An 18,563-nucleotide genomic window follows, 5' to 3' on the forward strand; every position below is an offset into this window, starting at 1 on the left:
TGTGTTAACTGTGTTTATGGTTCTCTAGGATGTGCGGGGAGGGAAAACCAGAAGTAATGTGGGGGCTTCAGCCTTTAAGGAGGCAAAGTGAAAGAAGATTGAGTGCCTAAAATAAAAGTATCCTGGAGAATGTTAGATTTGTAAGACGGTTCAAAGGGTTGTCCATTGTTGGAAGCCAAAGCGTGCATCAGCTTTAAGCCTGGTAAGAACACATTTTGCTCCGTAAGCCTTCTGTGACCCCCTCTCTCCTCTCTTGTCTCCTCCGGAGGGCGATACGGTGCTTCTGGAGAAAAGCTCGCCTTATCTCCCTGCTGCCCTCTGAAGCGGTCATGTTTTCTGGGTTGTAGCTCTTTTGTTTGCGTGTCCGCTGCCTCGGCCTGATCACTCACACTCATTCCTCATGGAAGTTTTTTGAAGGCCTAGAATAGCTTTGGAAAAGAACCCCCCCCACCTCCTCCTCTTGTCCTACTCCTCTGTTCCATCTTTATTGAATCCCGCCTCTGTATCATTTATCTCTAGACCCCCGCCCCCCCCCCCTCTCTTTTTCCTCGGTTTGAGGGGGCCGTTGGGGGGCATCCTCTTTTCTCACCCAGCTGGGTTTGTTGACGCACGGTCAATCTACGGTTCCCTTTCACCTCTGCCACCGCTCTTTTTAACTCCCACCCCTCAGCTCTACCCTCCGCTTACCCTGAACAGTAAAGCTGCCACAGCTGTGGACTGTATTAGCATAGCTGCTGAGGAGCGGGGGGGGGGGGGGGGGGGTGCTAGATATATTGCAGCCATTACCTTTTGTTCAACAGTTGACAGTTTTAAAACATCTCAGCTCCTCTCTGTGCAAAGGGAGTGAAGAGAAACGGATGAATTCAGTGTAACAGCTTTTTAAATATGGGACACTGGAGATGGAGGGAATGGAGGGAGAGCAAATGGAAAACAAGTCAATATCTAATTAGTGGGGTTAGAAAAAACTGAAAATGCACATCTAAAAATAAAACATTGTTTTCATGTCTGGCATTCAAATGACATTTGGACAAATCTCACTTTGTGCTGATAACACAGAGGAAATAAAACGTGTATAAAAGTTTTATGTAGGCTCAATTGTTGTTTTTCTCGCTGACAACAGGTGTTGGGATGAACAGGTCCAAGTCCAGCTGGGATAAAAACGTCCCCCAGTCTCCAGTCACCAGGATGACCCGCAGCTCCAGCTCCCAGACCAGGCACACCGACCCTGCAGAGACCCAGGACGCTGGGCCCGGTGCCTATGGAAAGCTACGCAGGAAGCAGACAGACTCTGCTTTGGCCCAGGACCTCAGTCAGATGAGTGTGAGCAGACGGGACAGTTTACCTACAAGGTGGGGACAGATTGCAGTACCTTCTTAAGGATTAGGAAACATTATAGCGATCAAATATGACAACATAAATAAGAGCAGGTGGCCACACTGACAAACAAAACACACATGCACAATAATAAGTACACGCATATGCATATAAATGAATACCCACTAACATCTGTACATACATGCAACAAACCACAGGCATCTCAGGTACAAATCCCCAGGATGGAGTGGAAGCAATGTCTGCTCCAATATATATTTAAAATGGTCTCAGATTTTAGAGGATCATAAGCTTTTGAACACATGTCAACAGACACAGTGTGTTCTCGTATGATTGTGCCAGATAGCTACACACGGGTTCCTGTCCATCTTAGTTTGTCAACATTTGCCAATTGGCACCAAACACAAAGTACAGCTGAGACTGACGGGAATATCGTTATTTTTCCAGCTATCTGGTTGGAGCCAGAGTATTGGACAAATCAAATGTTGACCTGATGGTGGCGCTAGAGGAAAAGTCAGGGAACCACAACAGTCAATAGGATTCATCATCTGGGAACCATGAATGTCTGGACAACATTTTGTGCCAGACACATGAAAAGTGTCACTGTTGGTGGTGCTAGAGGAAGGTCAGGGGAATACCAAAGTCTGCGGACTTCATCCTCTAGGGAGCATGAACATTTGAGCATTTAGAAATTTCACTTTGGATCAAAGAGGTGCAGGATATGACTGGAACTTGACATTGCCATCCTAAGAGCCACACCACTAGCACGGCTAACAACATATTTCTTTAAGCAGTAGGAAATCATTTTAAAGTGTTATTCTTCGGTCCTGCATTTAAACCCAAGGTCTTGTTATGTGAGACCGCATGCCAGATTTGTTTTTTTTAAATTGTATCTCAATATTTAGCTCTTTTTGTCCACGTCTTTCTGAAACTGTTGCTGCTTCATGCAGTACCTGACTTAGTCATAGAACGGATTAACAGACAGACAATCTGCAAGTAATGTTCTACCCTTCTTTATACATTAACTATGTAATCTAAAATAGTTATGTCGGGGACTGTCTCATATGGGATCAAGATGTTTATGTCGTCTGTTGTCCTGCTCTCCAGTAAAGGAAAGATGTCCAACAGTAACAGTGACCCTGCACAGGCTGGTCAGTCCTCTGGGTCCAGATCTGGTCGAGGCACTCCATCAGCATTAGCTGCCAAGTCCTCATTCCGGGGCGGTCTGGCCTCTGTTGCTCGGCTGGTGACGCTCGGCCGCTGTAAGAACGTGGTGGTGGTGGCCGGAGCAGGAATCAGCACAGCCAGTGGCATCCCAGACTTCAGGTTGGTGTCTGTGGATTTTGTTCTCTCCACACCCTCATCCTCACATTTCTCTTTACTATTAAATGAGTCTTTCTACCTCAAGTGTAAACCTGTTAAGTGGATATAGCAACCGTCAAGGAAACTATTATGAGAAAGACACTTACCATGAGCTGCTCTTTAATAAAAGCATCATCTTAATGCCCAAAATGCCGGTATTTCCACATTTTCAGAACTCCAGCAACAGGTCTTTACGCCAACTTGGAGAAGTACAACATCCCTTACCCGGAAGCTATTTTCAACATTGATTACTTCTCCAACGACCCGCAGCCTTTCTTCTCCCTTGCCAAGGCTCTGTATCCTGGCAGCCACCGACCAAACTACATACACTACTTTGTCCGCATGCTTCATCACAAAGGCCTGCTGCTCCGAATGTACACCCAGAACATCGACGGACTGGAGAAACGTGAGTTTATTTATCAAGGACAATATACCAGTTAATTACCATCAGTACAATGAAAACATGACTGCAGTCTTACGTACAGTATGTCCCCAAACGCACCACCAGGAGACTGGATGTGCTGTGTATTACTGACAGCTACCCTATCCATGTTTTGTGTCTCAAAATGGATCTCCTTGTTTGCTCTTAACGTCCGTTGTAATATTTAATAACTTTGTTCACAGTGTGTGGCGTCCCAGATGACAAGCTTGTGGAAGCTCACGGTAGTTTTGCCACGGCTGCCTGTCACCTGTGCTACACTGCGTACCCTGCTGAGGAGGCTAAGGTAAGTCTGAACACATGCTCAAAAAACATTCAAATTGAATACAGTAATTCACTGCATTTGTTGCCGGAGTAACGTCTCATTCTTTCGTTTGTTTTGCAGCATGCCATAATGAATGGCAACGTCCCCACATGCACATTCTGTGCTGCAACAGTCAAACCTGACGTTGTATTTTTTGGAGAGGATCTTCCTCAAAATTATTTCCTCCACACTGAAGACTTCCCCAAAGCAGACCTGCTAATCATTATGGGCACGTCTTTACAGGTAGACGTCTTCTAATATCTGTGTTTAGTACTTAGAATGGCTTCTAGTACATTTGGTGAGCAGATAAACCCCCCTAGCTCAGAAATATCTTTACAAAATGTCATTGTTTCAGATTGAGCCATTTGCGAGCCTGGTGAACACGGTGCGCTCCACTGTACCACGCCTCCTCCTGAACCGACACGCCGTGGGTCCCTTTGAGAAGGTCCCACTGCGGAGAGGAGACCACATGGAGCTTGGTGACCTGGAGGATACGGTGCGGAGGTTTGCTGAAATGCTCGGCTGGAACGATGAGATCGAGGAGCTGATGAGGAGTCAGGAAACACGGGTCGGTTACATTTTAAACGCTAGGCCTTTTTAACAAAAAACTTGTTGCAGGTTATGCAAAGAGTTATAAGTCTCTGGGCTCTTTCTTAACCGTACCTTTTGTGAAAGGGAAAGTGGGGCCCACAGCCCAGCGGTGATGTTTACATTTATAGATACTTAGAGTACTCCACTGATGTAGCATTACACTCCTATAACATTGTCTCAAGGCTCAAGCAAAGGAGTGGGCTACAGAGGACTTGTAATCCACTTCTTTTGACTCCAAAATACCAGATTTCACAGAAAGCCTTTATTCACATATGCAGTAGTACTACCCAGCAGACTTTGATGTGTAAAATCTCTGGAGTTCCCCTTTAATGGTCTGTGGGTCCTGTTTTTTAAACTATTTAGCTGACTATGGCAATAATTTCCCTTTCTGCAGAGCATCCCTCCATTCATTCGCAGCCCGTCGGTGAGCGGACAGACGTCTTGTCAGAGCAGAGGAGCTCTAGAGCCTCCAGGTGGAACGGAAACATTCAAGTCCAGACCAGAAGGTCAAAGAGCATCCAACAGCGGCGGCGAGGAGACGGACTCGGAGACGGACAGCAAAAGCTCCGCATCATCCTGCCGGAGCAACTGACGCTGCATGTTGCATAAACGATGGCACTGGAAAGGTTTGAGACGCTTTCTTCTCTCCTTAGTTTACACGAAGACTGTTCTCCGGTGTTTCTACACACACACGTTACTTTTCGTCTGGTTATTTTTTGCTATCTTAGCAAAATGTTTTCGTTTGTGTGCATTGGAGTGAAAGTGCATCTTACCTCTTCATCTGGGAGTCGCAGTGTGTCATGGTAATGTTTGTTCATATGTAAACCATCATAATTAAAGCACTTATAGAGGTAGGGTGCATCCAGAACACTCGTTAATATATATGTATGTATGAGGCCCCACAAATCCTGATGTTTCTTCAGGTGTTTTCTACGTCCCATTTCAGTAAACTTGTTAATGTTTTATATCAGCACAACACTGTATTTTAAACTATTGAATAAAAGTATTGTGTAAATTGAATCTCTTTATTTTTTATTTCTGTAGTTTGGGTCCAAAAACATCAACTATTCTTCTTCTCCAGTTTATTAACATTTCAGTGGAAGACTCGCCACATAAGTGAAAGTCCTGCATTCAAATTTCTACTTCAAGTGAAGTGGAGCTTTCAATTGTAATGTGGAAGTTCCATGTGGCCGACGCCAAAGGCGAGGAGCGCTGTAGGAACTTGGCCATGGAGACTTCAGGGCCGGGAAAGGCAGAAAGGGAACTTCTGACTGCTGCAGCTCAGCAGAACAGGCGGCGGCCGGACCGCCGACTCAGAAACGGGCTTGATGTCGGCTGGGACCCCCGATGCAGGAACTGGGTGTGGCTGGGCGTTGATTGTGGAGCTGGGTAGCTGAGGCTTGGTGGCTCTGGGCAGCCTGGAAGATCCAACGTTTCTGAGACCCACGCTTCCTTTTATGGTGCTCTGACCCCCTAAATATCTTGGAGAAACAGACAGGCGAGTCCCCAAGAACGAGGACCTCCCAGGGCCAGTCAGGTTCCCAGCAACGGGTTTAGGGCTGTATGTCTTGATAAGTCATAGTAGTGTCTGTAATAAACAGCGTCATACAAAAATCATTGCATAATATGCCATAGAAGTAGTTATTAAAAAAATAGTATAGTGTCATAAGTCATTAAAAAAAAGTTGTAACAAAGTATGCCATTAAAAAATGTCCTAAAAAAGTCATTGTGTTGCATCTTTGTGTAAACATTGTAGTACAGCATGCCATAAAAATGTTAAAGGATCATACTATGTCATAAACACAGTATAGTACACCATAAAGATGTCATAATTAGTATTAGTTGCAATTATTCCTGTAATTCTACTTAACTGTGTAGAGTGAGGAGGCAGAAGGTGTGCTCATGATCGTTCACTGTTAAACGTATGAAGTGTCACAGATTCTTGTAATAATGACGTCTTCTCTGGTAAAAGCAATATTTATTTTCTCTGGATTGTAATCGGCAGTTTGTTATACTACAACAACCGGTTGTGAAGTTGTTTTTCAGAAACTGGCCGCTTTCACATTTAATTAAATTGTACCAACACAAAGAAATATGAATCAGTTCATACAGACAGTGGGTCTGTAGAACATTAATACAGTTTATACCAGTGGATTTGTATCAAATTAGCAAGAAAAAAAATTTAAATCTAGAAAAGAAACGGTCACTGAGGACTGATTTAACAGCATGCAGATTTGGCAAAAGTAAAATGGATTGGAAAACAATCTTGGCCGAGAGTCCACAACAGGCAGAAACAACAATAAACCAACAAGCCCTGAATTCAGAAGGTTTCCGACTAACTGATAATCACGCAACCAAACAACCGGCCCCGTTTCCATTCAACTTTCAAACAAATCTCAAAGAAGAGAGAACAGCAAATCAAGCGTTTCCATTGACTAGTTTGGTGCAAATAAACTCGGCTACAACATCGTTTGGTCAGAAGTTGGCTCCACGAGGCTGTAATGTGCCAGTAAACAAGTCTCCTTCGCCATCTAACCCTACGATGAGAAATGCAGACCGATACACAGGAATCGATTTTAAATGTTCTTTCATGTCAGCTACTATTGGCATGTTTTATGATGTCCAGATATAAAGATCAGCATTAACGCGTTACGGGAATGTCCGAGAAGACGCCGACAGTGGAAACAGCTCATCAGTCATGTGAATTAAAAGTCAAAAATGATTCAGCAAGTGTTTCTATGAACCGTTTATCACATTAACTCTTTTCCAACAAAGGTAGAAACAACCTCATGGAAGCGTAAAACTTCCGTCAGCTTCTCTCACGTGATAATTCAAAATGCTCGTAGAAATATGTGAATGGAAACGATACCGTGAGCTGCAAGTTAAATCTGTCCACAGGGACTCTGATCTCTAAATATATACGGAACATCAATCCTTTGGTCCACACAGGACACAGGCCCCGTGATCTAAAAACAGTTACTATGTTCGCTGTGAACAGTTTTCAATGATTTCATGTTTAAGTGTGTGTGTGTGTGTGTGTGTGTGTGTGTGTGTGCACTTCACTCATCTAGAAATACAGTGTGGACAAAATCATCATGTAGCAGAAAAAATAAGTGAACCGTGAAAAACTAAAGCGTAAGAAGTGAAGGAATGACTTTCAGACCTCGTGACACTTAACAGCCCATCACAACAGTGCTTTCAGTGAGATGCATACGATCCAGCAGAGAACTATATTATTACCTCTATTTTTATTTCCAACTTAAGGGAGCGGAAGGTGCAACAGTAGCCACGGAGGCCTCCTGTGCATCAAGCCCACTTTGGAGAACGTCTTCCTGCTCCAACGTTCACCGGGACACGATGAGCTGGAGCACCAGGAGTCACATCTACGTCATAACGGGCCGGCATATATTACACGTTGCTTAAACTAGACCCGGCTTAAACTTGCCGATACATTTATCATGAACCTCAAACACTACTTGCCAACATTTCGTACACTAAAACGTTTAAATGTTAACTCAGGAATCACAAACCTCGTCACAGTTGCCGGTATTCCTCCCGACTTCCAGCATTACTTGGGTTTTCTGTAACAGTAGTCTAAGGTTGTCCCCGACTCAGAATTTATATTGTCAAATTAAATCTTTAGTCGGCCGATTGTAGAATCGCGTCTTTCTTTTGTTGCTCATTGATCCCACTCTGTTTGAACTTTATGCATCTATAGAAATATAGTGTGGCTGTGGCGCTGTATGTAGAGCTGACGAGGAGCGGAGATCGATAGACGGGGATTCTTATCCTGCTTGCTGTTTGTGGTTGAAAACAGAACTTTTTCAGTTTTTAATTTATTTGTCTCCATTGTGACAATCCACACACAGAAGTGAAAAGACAGGGACGTGAAGGGACAGTCAACGGGAGAAGCGTTTTAGAGAAGCGTTGGTAGTTAATCGTGCTATTTATAAATGACCCTCTGATTCTTTACCACATTTTCCTGTCACTACGACGGCTCCAGGCTCCTCAGATTGAATCGTCGACTCTTCGGGGTCACCCCTCGAGTAGTGTCGACTATGAATCCACACATTGTACTGATATCGGCATGTTTAAGTTAATAGAGTATAATTTATTGGGCGGTATCGGTACAGCGTGTGGATCTTTTGACTGACTTCTGCTACTCTTGCTCAGTAACGGTAGACTGGGTGATGTTATCGCCTCTGGTGGCTGACCCACCGTCATGTGGACCTTCCTTCAAAAGGGTCCAGACCTTGAAATAGGACACAGCTCCAGATGTTTTGGGCTTTGCCTGGAAAATGTGGCCCACATGTGAACTGCACTAGTCAGAGTCTGATGCCGAGTCCTCAGGTGGATCACAGAGAGTTTCTTCAAGAGGCGCTAGCGTCCCGTCAGGCCTGACCCCCATTGGCCGGATCACGTTCTGCCTGTGGACACAAGAAGAAAAACATCAGCTTTCCCCCTGCTGGATAGAAAAGGTTCGATAGGAAGGTAAAACATATCAATGCTATTTCCAATGTAAACAAAACCCAACTTTGTTCACGACCCTTTGTATCAACGGACAGTATTAAGAGGGCTTTTACTTTTACATCGAGAACTGAAGGACCCCCCCCCCCCCTTCCCCTTCAAGACACTTGCCCCCGTCTGGCCATCCTCTCTCCCTCTCACCCCCCTCCCCCCCTCCCCCTCCTCCTTCTGGCAGATTAATTACAGGATCAGCACTCAAACTAATCTCCTCAAAGCCACGGCTGCCCCTTCATCCTAATCCAATTATACCTGTTCTGTGTGTCACCACTTCCTCTAAGATGATTTATCAGAGAATTATCTACCACAGATATATAAAAAAAGGACCCATTGGCATTCATTTGTAAAGAGTTCAAATTTAAACGGCCACGTAATTCCCACTGATTCCTCCAATTAAATGTTACTTATCCTTAGAAAGCGGCAGGTTAAGTTCTAGATTCTGGAGGAGAGCTGCGGTGGGGCTGAATCTGAAACTATTCCAGCATTTTAGAAGAAAGAAAATCTTTTCAGTGATAAAACCTTCAGAGAGGCCACAGTCCACAGGCCTTATATCCCTGGTTAGAGTCAGCAGGTAAAATAAGGACTAACAAGACAACACAAACAAAAACATGTTGCATTATCTCTCCCAATTAGCACACAAATATTCCCTCCTCTCCCGCTCAGCAGTGACAGAGGACTGGCAGATGTGAGAGGGGGTGGGTTGGGGTGCAGAATATGTGCTAATTGGAGGACCAGTTAAGCAGTTAGGGGGGCACATTCTTACAGGGCTCTGACTGATCTCCTTAGAGCCTGTACCGAGGAGGCACCTCTCCGTCATCATCGGGAAGAGAAGAAAGAAGTTGCAGCCTCAGAAAGGAATCTTCCTCTTCTGGGCACACGTGCCTCATTACAGCTCAACCTTCTATTTGGCTTAACAATAACGAGGTCAGTGTACTTATGTCTGTTCACCCCGTCTCTTCGTCCACGTTCCACCCAAATTGCTTTGTTATGCCTCTGTCTCAGCCCACTCCCTGTCTGGCCAAGGCCTCAGGATGACAACAATAAAGTCAGGACACGTGTCGTCAAAAAAGCCTGAATGTGGCAGATAAAGGAACCAGGACCGTCAAGCCGACTGTGAGTCCCAATTAGGCGATAATTAACGGAGCTGCGGTAATGATGCTGCAGTGGTGTGCCGGCAGCTTCCATTTACTCCGGCGGGCAGGAAGTCCGGGCCTAATTGAAGCCGCGGCTAACGGCAAGAGATTCTTCCTTTGATGAATCGGTTGGCAGGGAGCATGCTCACTGTTACCTTTGCAAAGGCATTGTGCTCGACTAACGCGAGCCTCTGCTCACTGAGAAAAGGTCAACACAAATACAGCCGGGACAATGACTGATATGAATAATTTGAGGAGGGGAAGTTGTTCAAACTGAAAACGTGAATGATCGTAGTCAAGCCTTTGACAAATAATGGATTGTGCTTCTTGTGCAAAGACTTCTGTGGTGTCTTAAGTTGTAAATACATTGTTGTTGTTTAGGTTGTTAACAACAAAGAAGATTTTCAGATATATATTGATTTCTATTCGTTGATTCTGTTGATCAGATTTGATTGAACTTTGTTGCATTTTCTCCCTCCTTTTATTCTCCTCATTTCCTGTCAACTCTCTACGGTCTATTTCCCCCCAAAGAAAACACAAGTGCTCCTGTTCAAAACTTTTGAAACCTTTACAGTATTATTACTGAAATAAACTCTGCAGTCCCTGAAGCGTTACTTGCTCTCCGCGTCTGTTCTAGTTTGTGTATGTACCTCGTCAACTTGTCAAACATATTGACTAGTTTCTGGGCTTCGTACTCCTTCTGCTCTTCGGTCATCTCTTCGATGGGGTTCGGCATCGGCTCCTCCACGTGACCGGTGATCGGGTTGATGCTGGAACAAGCAGATATGTGCAAGATTAAAAAAGGTGCAAGATCCGAGATCGGGAGCATTTTGATTGCCTCTCGACGGCTCTCGACATGCAGCCGTGGGCAAACCAGTGGGGCGGGCTCACATGTACTAACATGTACTAAATGCTTTATTCTCAGACCTGTGCACTCACAACGGTTTAGCAGATTTGTATTCCTCTGTGTCGGAGTCTTCGTCTTCGGAGTACTGAGTCTCTCCTCTCCCTCCTGCGAGAAGTCCTCGAGCCACCAGGAGTCCTGCTGCGTTTCCGTACCCTGTGTACTTCAACAGGTTGTCCACTACAAGACACCACAAAGACCAAAGGTTGTGCAGTTACATATAAATGTTCACGTGTGATCACGAGCCGAGCTGCTGTTACAGTCATGCAGCAATCGTGCAATCTGGCAGTTCACTCCTTCATCCTTTGCAACCAAACTGGAGACGTCATTCCTGCTCTCTCTTCCTCGTGTGACTGTGCTGAACCCCATGTTGCTCCCACGACCCGACCACTGCTCACCGCTTTCTTTGCAGAGGACAAAGAGAAACTCTGCAGCCGTCTGCTTCACACCCATGTCAACATGTGTCATGAGGCGAACCAGCTTGTTTCTGGTGGCGGTGCCGATCTCTGGCCTGATCTTCACATCCTTCAGTGGGGGAAGTACCTGAAGGTGCAGACATTATAAAAAGCTCAGTTTTCACCTCGGAAACATACTAACTGGCGAATGAACACACACATTATTAAATAGCTGTACGTAATTTAAATCTTTTCCTCAAACACTTCAGGAGTGCAGATTAAAAGAGCAACTCAATGAGAAGTGTCACATAGTTGATGATAATGATCTCTTTTGAACGGGTCTGCAGCTACTGTACCTGAGCTTTGATGTATCTGCGGATCTCCCTGTGGTGTCTGGACCCTTCGGTCAAAAGGCTGAGCACCGGAGTCAAACCTTCTTTGTAGTTGGAGCCCTGCTTGGAGTGACACAAACCACAAACACTTCACAAGCTGCACAAGCTGTGGAAAGGTTTTAATCAGTGGAGCACATGTGGGTGACGTACAGAATAATGAGGTAAAGACAAGATGAGTGGACGAAAAAGGGAACGACGTGCAGTAAAGCGTTGCGTCATGTTGTGACATGCACTGGTTCTGTGTGTCAATTGCAACAAGTCATTGTACTCCACTCGTATCACTTGTACTATACTGTAAAATACATAAACATAATTGAATGTAATTTTCACTGTGTACACAGCCAGCTGTCTATGGATTTGCTGCAGAGGATGAACTTTACCTTGTCCATCCTTTTCTCCATGAAGTCTATTAACATCTGGACTGCATCCATATTTTTCCCACCATATATCTCTAGTCCGCCCTGGACAGGCACGTCGATGAACACGTCCAGGCAGGACACAGGCAGGTTATTCAGCAGGTTGATGGCATGGCTGGAAAAAACATTTTAAAAAACAATCTCTTAATGACGTATATTACAAAATATTTGATATTTAACAGTCGATCAGCAGTTTCTGAGGTGAGATTGCCAAAGGATCTGTTGGGTTAAAGAGGTCAAAGAGTTTATAAGTGAAGATGATGATTAAAAGATAAGATTTGGAACATTTTGCCTGAGACCAGTTGTTCCAAAGTCAATAACCACATCTTGTTTTTAATCGTTGGAACAGCTGATGTGGAGCTGCTAGATGACCTCAGGGTGCGATCTGGCTCACACGAGGTGAAAGCGGTTTTCAAGAAAAGATCGATTTAGTTTTACTTCCATCTGTGGCGCACTGTTAAATCTACACACATCTATGTTGTCAGGAGAGCAACGTACAGGAAATAAAGTTTTATAATTGAAGTGTTCACTACTACCACAACCCCCAGCTGTGTTTAGTAACTGGAAGTTCCTACCTTCATAAAGTGTTGCGGGATTCTTTAATTAAGGCTGCCCGAGTTTTGAGTTTAATATACTGCTTACGGAGTAAAAAGCTTTCTTTGGTGATTACTGGTGATAATGCCAAATATGACAGCTCTTCCAATGCACATAACTCATGATTGTGAGGAGTGATTGTGTAGCTCCGCCTTAAGAGAAGACCTCAGTAACCTGAAACGTCTTCTTACTTGCGTGATGGATGCAGACTGATTTTAAAGTTGGCGTCTCAATTTTAGGGCTGCACCTCATGATCTTTTTTATTGAATAGATATATATATTAAAATATATATATATATTTTCATCAATTATTTTTTATATTCTGAAGTAATGCAAAAATGTATTTACCCAAAATAAACATCAAAAACATGTCTGATCAATATTTCTACATTGTATTTAATGATCTATGTTATTCAAACAACCAAATGTAACAATAAACCCTATTTGTCCAAAGACACAGGGTGTAACGTTACCGGCAGCGGTGCATAAAGTACTGTTAACACGGGGCGATAAACAAACAGTTTGAATATCAAGTTTAAAAGACTTCTACTAACAGGAACACGTTCCATGTGTTTATAATCCTAACACATCGATATCGCCGTAGACCTATATCTAAACACCTCAAACCTGCCGTAATGTGGTTTTGCTGTTTTCTCTAAAAATACAACGTTATCCATTCACACTCCCCTGCTCCACTTAAAACCGGTATTCACATTCAAACACACAACAATAGATAGGTTAGTCAATAGGCCAAACACCCATGACTTGACAGGTCAAGAGAAACATCAGTCTCTTTTACATGCCACTGTTTAAATTTCAGTCTCTGGATTCTTGGCATTCCTGCATTAAATTACCAGGAGAAGAAGACACTGCCGCAGTATTACGACGGCTAAGAGCATATAGAAGATGAAACACCCAGCAAGGCCTCCGAAGAAACACGTCTGTTGTTCCCACGACACCCCAGCCTGCTATCGGACCGTGTGCCACCAGTCTTCATTTACAGGGGCAGCTCTCTCTCGCTCACTTTGCTTACATGCAAATCACAGCAGGTGACAGCAGAACATGGACACAAGTTGGTGGAAGCACTTTGTTTCACAGGTTGCAAAGTGCAGAGCGCCTTGAACCAATGTTCACGGTGTAGCTTCCTAAAAGAGATAAATATATTCGGAGTGAAGGGCAGACTTCTCACCTGTGCGCTTCCTCCGTTTTCTCCTCCGTCTCAGTCTTCAGCATCAACGAGTGACGCAAGATGGCAGCGATGAGTCGGAAATGGTGGTCGTCCTCCTGTTAGTGCAAGGATGTACGAAAAAGTGAATTCCAATGCAGACCGTTCAATTGTTCAGAGGTAAAACAATGAGACGGAAAGAAAACTCAAGCGACAGGGACCAGGAAGCAAAGGTCTCACTGCAAAACGAGCTGCCGTAAGGTGTGCGAAATACTTGATTGACAGCAGACACCCCATCAAAGCCTAACGGCTACATTGGGGGGGGGGGGGGGGGGGGGTTCTGGAATAATCTTTAAACAATTATTTTTCATATGCAAGATTGTCACAAAAAATGTCTTCTAAAAGCTTGTTTTTCACAACAGTATTCATAATTCAAACTGCAAAATATTTATTCATATTGTTCCTCGTGAGGCCTTTTTATATCGGTGACGGTGTTACAAATGTGTCGTTTAGACAACCTCATGTTACCCTGTGCAACCTGAAAGCAGTGGGTTATTTGTCTGCGTCGACATCATGGTCATGGTCATACTTGGTTAAAGACAGCGACTCGGTATGCATCAAGGGTATGAACTGAGTCAAAGAGAAAGCAAAGTTCATTACTTGTGTACCACACATTTATAAAGTGAGATATCTAGCCTGCACAGTGTGTGCATGGTGTGTATAGCCCAGTTGATTGCCTTGGCTCACATCCATGAAACCCTGTGGGTCTATATTGAGTGTGTGTACGAGTTCAGCATAACACTGGAGCACTAGGTAACACCCCCCCCCCCCCCCCCCCCACACACACACACACACACGAGAAAGAGGAGAGCTAAGAGATGGCGTGAGATCAAAGCTTTAAGTCTACATTGAATAAACAGAGGAGGGAAGAGGAAGTTTGGATTTCTACAGAGTCAAAGAGGAGAGCGGGGTCTAACTTGAGAACTAAGAACTGAATTTGGTGTCATTGAGACTTACGCTGTGTCAGATGTAGCCCTTGCAGTCATGTGTCCGCTTCAGTCAAAATTGCATGAAATGTTTGACAGTAATTTTCAGAAATCAGCCTGAGATACAAACCAGTGCATGAGAACTTCATCATGAATGACATCAATCACAACCAAATGTAATACTTGACATGTGGTCCAAAAGCTTATGTACCAAATATCTTCCCATTTCATTCACAGGATAAGATGATACCGTTGTTTTTGTGTGCAGCCTATGACAGAGACATTTTGTCTCAGCAGGAAAAGCACAGGTGTAAATGATAAAACAATTGATTGCTCAGTAAGAAGTATTTCTTCCTTCGGTAGGTTCCTGAGAGTTGTGACCCAGAATAATTAAGTGGCAGCAATGCTATGTTTGTCACTGTAGCCTACTCGTCATCTATGTGTGTTATGCTTAAATTTGCTAGAAAACCCCCCAAAAAGAAAACATTTGTCGGCCATTGTGTTATTGCAGTTAGATTAGCACCACAGTTGTGGATTTCCTAAATCCTTATGAATTCTCCTTCACATCTTCCTCGACCTCATGACGTTTTCCCATCAAGGATAAGTGGTCAGGAAAAGACTTGGACGTCATTTTTTTGACTATTCGATCACAGACTTGGAAGTGGCCAGAAAAAGGACATTTTGAGTTGTCTTGCGCTGGCCCTTTAAATGCCACACTGGTCACAGCGCATCACAAATTGCATTTGTGTTACTGACAACATGTATTTTAAGTCACATTGACACTGAAATGTTCACATATAGTCATAATTTGGCTGTTGTGGGACAGTCGGATCGGTAAATGACTGAGCCAGAAACATTTAGGTTTCTGCGAATGAACACTTGCAAGATAACGAGAAAGAAAGCAAACCCAAATGACTCGCTTGCAACATAACCTTAACACACTCACCTCCCCACCTGTGTCAGACAGTGTGAGGTTGAACAAGGCTTTGAGCGCCTCCATTGCTCTCTCGTTGTCCTCTGCCGGCATGGGCAGAGCCTGTGGATCTGGACGGGCAGCTTCATAGGGACCAACCCAGCTCACATCCAGGGTGTGCTCCAGGACCTCCGTCAGTAGTCTCACAGCATGCCACTCTCTCCTCAAAACCCCTCTCACATCGGGTCTCAGTGCAGACACCAGGAAGAGAAGGCGCAGCGTGAAGAGGCCCACCTCATGGTGCCATGTACGGGCTGTGCGCAGGGTGGCACAAAGGCCATGAACCAGCTGCACGTCGACACTAACCTGCTGAGCAGCAGGACTATTGTACACCACATTGCATAGGCACTTCAAGGCCTCCACCACCACCACCACCCTCTCCTCCTCCTCCTCTGACTGGGTGTCTTCCTGAGAGATGTTCTGGTTGTCATCGCCTTCCTCTCCAGCGTTCAGCCTCGCCATTCCTCCCAGGATCAGCATGCCCTCCCTGGTGGCTACAGGTGCGAGGACACGCTTGTCTCTGGACAGGATGCGGAGTGTCTCCAGACATGTCTTCTGACAGCTAGGCTTCACCCGCCTCCCAAGAACTGACAACACACTCTGGCACAGCTTCTGAAATATAGATGTTATAGATAATAACGTAAGTGGGTTACCTTGATCATACAATAACCAACTGCTCAGATAACTAGTACTCACACTGCGCAGGGATTCTTCCTCTGGGTCAAAACTGAAGGTGTGACTGTTCTGAAACAGATAAGATGCTCATTGTGGACACCAAACAACCTGACATGTCACAGTCATTATTATAACTAAACCCCAGCCTCTTTGAAAAGGATTTAGGTTCCCAAATAGCTCCAACAGAGAGCTAAAGTATGCTAATATTGCTCTATAACTCTACGTGGAGTAACATGATTAGCATCATCAGCACTATAGGACGTTGGCATTATAAACAACGTATCAAGGCTTTGATTGTCTCAATCATAGGTTTATGTTTAACGATGCAACATTAGAGACAATATGAGTGTGCCACCACTTCGCTTAGTCGGCTGGTAAGATGTTTAGCTCATTCGAAGCTAGTGGTTTAGCTAGCTAGCTAACGTTAGCGCCGCAGTTTGTTATGGTTGACGTAAAAACGAGCAGAGCCGCGATTTACCTCTCGAATATACTGCCGCAGAAACTTCTCGGTTTCCTCTTCGTCGGCAGTTTCAAGCTGTGCCAAGACAGTATTCAGATCCATGGCGGATATCGGAGGATAGAGGAGTTAGCTTGGTTTGGACGTGGCCAATGGGTGCGATGCAGCTATCTAGCTAGCTGGCAGGCTAGCTCCTAATGAGAGTGTCAGTGAGGTCTGCTTCTGTCAACAGGGAAACTCCCCTGACTGTCCGACTGTCTCCATCACTTCAGGGCTGCTCTGCACTGCCACTGACATTACAAATATACAGTTTTATAAGATATATATATATATATATGCCGGTATATAAGCCTCTACATGTCAGTTTTATATGTGTGAAACATTTAGGACGAAAACGCATGGTTCAATGTTTAATATATTATGTTGAATGTACACATATTTATAAGGTTGAAGGGAAACATGACGGGAAAACATTTTACTTGTATGCAACATATTAATATGAGACTATGCAAATAGTATTTCCTTTGAGGCTCATGTTGTGGAATTCGAAGTTTAAGGAGATCATTAATAATGTAATTGATTCATTCACAATATATTATACCACGTCGTGTCAGAGGTTTGGGTTGCAACTGTCAACAAGTGTCAAAAAGCTTGCCTGTATATTCTTCTTCGACAGTCATGAATATCATGTTGACCTGTGAAACTGATGTGGCCTATACAAAGCTATTTATTTATGAAAAAAAGGTAATTTTCCACATTTATGCTTATCTGAATAAAATACATGTACCCATACAACTGAAGGGTTGCCAATGGTGTTTGTGTTACATCTCTGAGGCATCACAGATTCAGAAAATATTAATCTGAATTGTTTTATTGATTTGTGGACTTATAGAGGAATATAGAAAATAGAAGAATTGATTGGATACAGTGAGTGAGTTGATGGCCCATCAGATCCATCTGTACAGAGAAAAATAAACACAGTGGGGTAGGTGTACAGACCTCATGACATGAATGGTGAATCACTGGCACTATCCATGTCATTAACTGGGCTCAGGATGTGTGTTGTCTGCAGTTGCCTCACATTAACAACCTCCAGGGTTTGAACCTTAGTTTGTATGTTTTCTCTTTGTCAGTGTAATCTTCACTTTATCAGTACACAGACATTCACATGGATCGGAGAGTCTAAACTACCGATAGCTGTGAGTGTAGATGTGTCCTTTTTCCTCCTAATGAATATTCCCACAGGTCAGTTTCCCTTCATGAACAGTAATATTTCTAATATTATAGCCACTCACAAATATTAGAGTGTTATTAGAGTATACATACAGATACTGTGAGTTTAGGAATGTTAACCCAGTGTGAAAGTTTAAATCAAATTGATAAATACATTTTTTCTTTTTTAGTTTCATTTCAGATATATGCTTCACTCAGTGAGTTATAGACTCATTTTAAAGCGCATAAAAAGGGAGCTACTTGTTGTAACCACTGTGTAAGCAGGCAGGCATACGCTAGTGTGAGCAGTGTCTTGGTTATGTCAGAGATAAGACCTTCAGGTCATGCAGCAGGTTTCTCACATCTGAAAGTGACTTCTGCGTGCACACACCCAGGATCACCAATCTTTCTCTGAAATCTAAAGCAGATATTGATATTGACACTCAGGTCAGATGATTAAACCACAACAGTGAGTTGCCATTTTTTCTGTTCTTAATAGGTTTTTGTGAATTCAAAGTCTCGGCTGAGAATCCTGCAGGATTTTGGAGACGAAACACTGAGGATCTATGTTCCAATAAAAACAAATCTCTGCAGGGGTCAGAGGTCAAAGGTTACGGGACTGAGGTACAATGACCCCGGCACACCAGGACATTCTCTCAATAGAAATGTAATTCTTTCTGCAGTGTGGCTCTTGTGTGACTGGCCCAAC

General features: G+C 43.9%; 2 protein-coding genes across 4 annotated transcripts in view; one reads left to right on the forward strand and one right to left on the reverse strand.

Annotated features, from left to right (window-relative positions):
• LOC306795480 (NAD-dependent protein deacetylase sirtuin-3) overlaps nt 1–5,159 on the forward strand; it is a 9,583-nt gene extending 4,424 nt beyond the window's left edge. The window contains exons 2-9 of one of the 2 annotated variants that reach the window (XM_079294008.1): nt 1,121–1,349; nt 2,440–2,658; nt 2,868–3,100; nt 3,319–3,419; nt 3,519–3,680; nt 3,793–4,005; nt 4,423–4,654; nt 5,073–5,159. In XM_079294008.1, coding sequence (XP_079150134.1) covers nt 1,129–1,349; nt 2,440–2,658; nt 2,868–3,100; nt 3,319–3,419; nt 3,519–3,680; nt 3,793–4,005; nt 4,423–4,620 — 1,347 coding nt within the window. In that variant the 5' untranslated portion in view covers nt 1,121–1,128 and the 3' untranslated portion in view covers nt 4,621–4,654; nt 5,073–5,159. Of the gene's footprint in view, nt 1–1,120; nt 1,350–2,439; nt 2,659–2,867; nt 3,101–3,318; nt 3,420–3,518; nt 3,681–3,792; nt 4,006–4,422; nt 4,979–5,072 lie in introns of those variants that run through there. The other variant, XM_079294007.1, reaches the window with a different exon arrangement.
• A 794-nt stretch (nt 5,160–5,953) lies between these two features.
• Nucleotides 5,954–16,822, reverse strand: ric8b (RIC8 guanine nucleotide exchange factor B). 2 transcript variants are annotated; one of them, XM_079297114.1, is made up of 10 exons: nt 16,664–16,822; nt 16,207–16,254; nt 15,484–16,122; nt 13,576–13,670; nt 11,757–11,907; nt 11,341–11,436; nt 10,988–11,132; nt 10,625–10,769; nt 10,336–10,455; nt 5,954–8,455 (listed from the first exon to the last, which is right to left on the reverse strand). In XM_079297114.1, the coding sequence occupies exons 1-10, from the start codon at nt 16,745–16,747 to the stop codon at nt 8,350–8,352; spliced, it is 1,629 nt and encodes a 542-aa protein (XP_079153240.1). In that variant the 5' UTR covers nt 16,748–16,822; the 3' UTR covers nt 5,954–8,349. The 2 variants fall into 2 exon arrangements, with proteins under 2 accessions (XP_079153240.1, XP_079153239.1); XM_079297113.1 differs by having other exon boundaries at nt 11,341–11,439.
• Between the last annotated feature and the right edge of the window lie 1,741 nt (nt 16,823–18,563).

The sequence above is a fragment of the Melanostigma gelatinosum genome (genome assembly GCF_949748355.1).
Source record: "Melanostigma gelatinosum genome assembly, chromosome: 1".
NCBI classification, from domain to species: domain Eukaryota; kingdom Metazoa; phylum Chordata; class Actinopteri; order Perciformes; family Zoarcidae; genus Melanostigma; species Melanostigma gelatinosum.

Coding starts and splice junctions, on each gene's coding strand:
- ric8b (XM_079297113.1), bottom strand. CDS start 16,747: ATGGATCTGAATACTGTCTTGGCACAGCTTGAAACTGCCGACGAAGAG. Junction 16,123..16,206: donor AGGAAGAATCCCTGCGCAGT/GTGAGTACTAGT, acceptor TCTATATTTCAG/AAGCTGTGCCAGAGTGTGTT. Junction 10,456..10,624: donor TACAAATCTGCTAAACCGTT/GTGAGTGCACAG, acceptor TGCTTGTTCCAG/CATCAACCCGATCACCGGTC.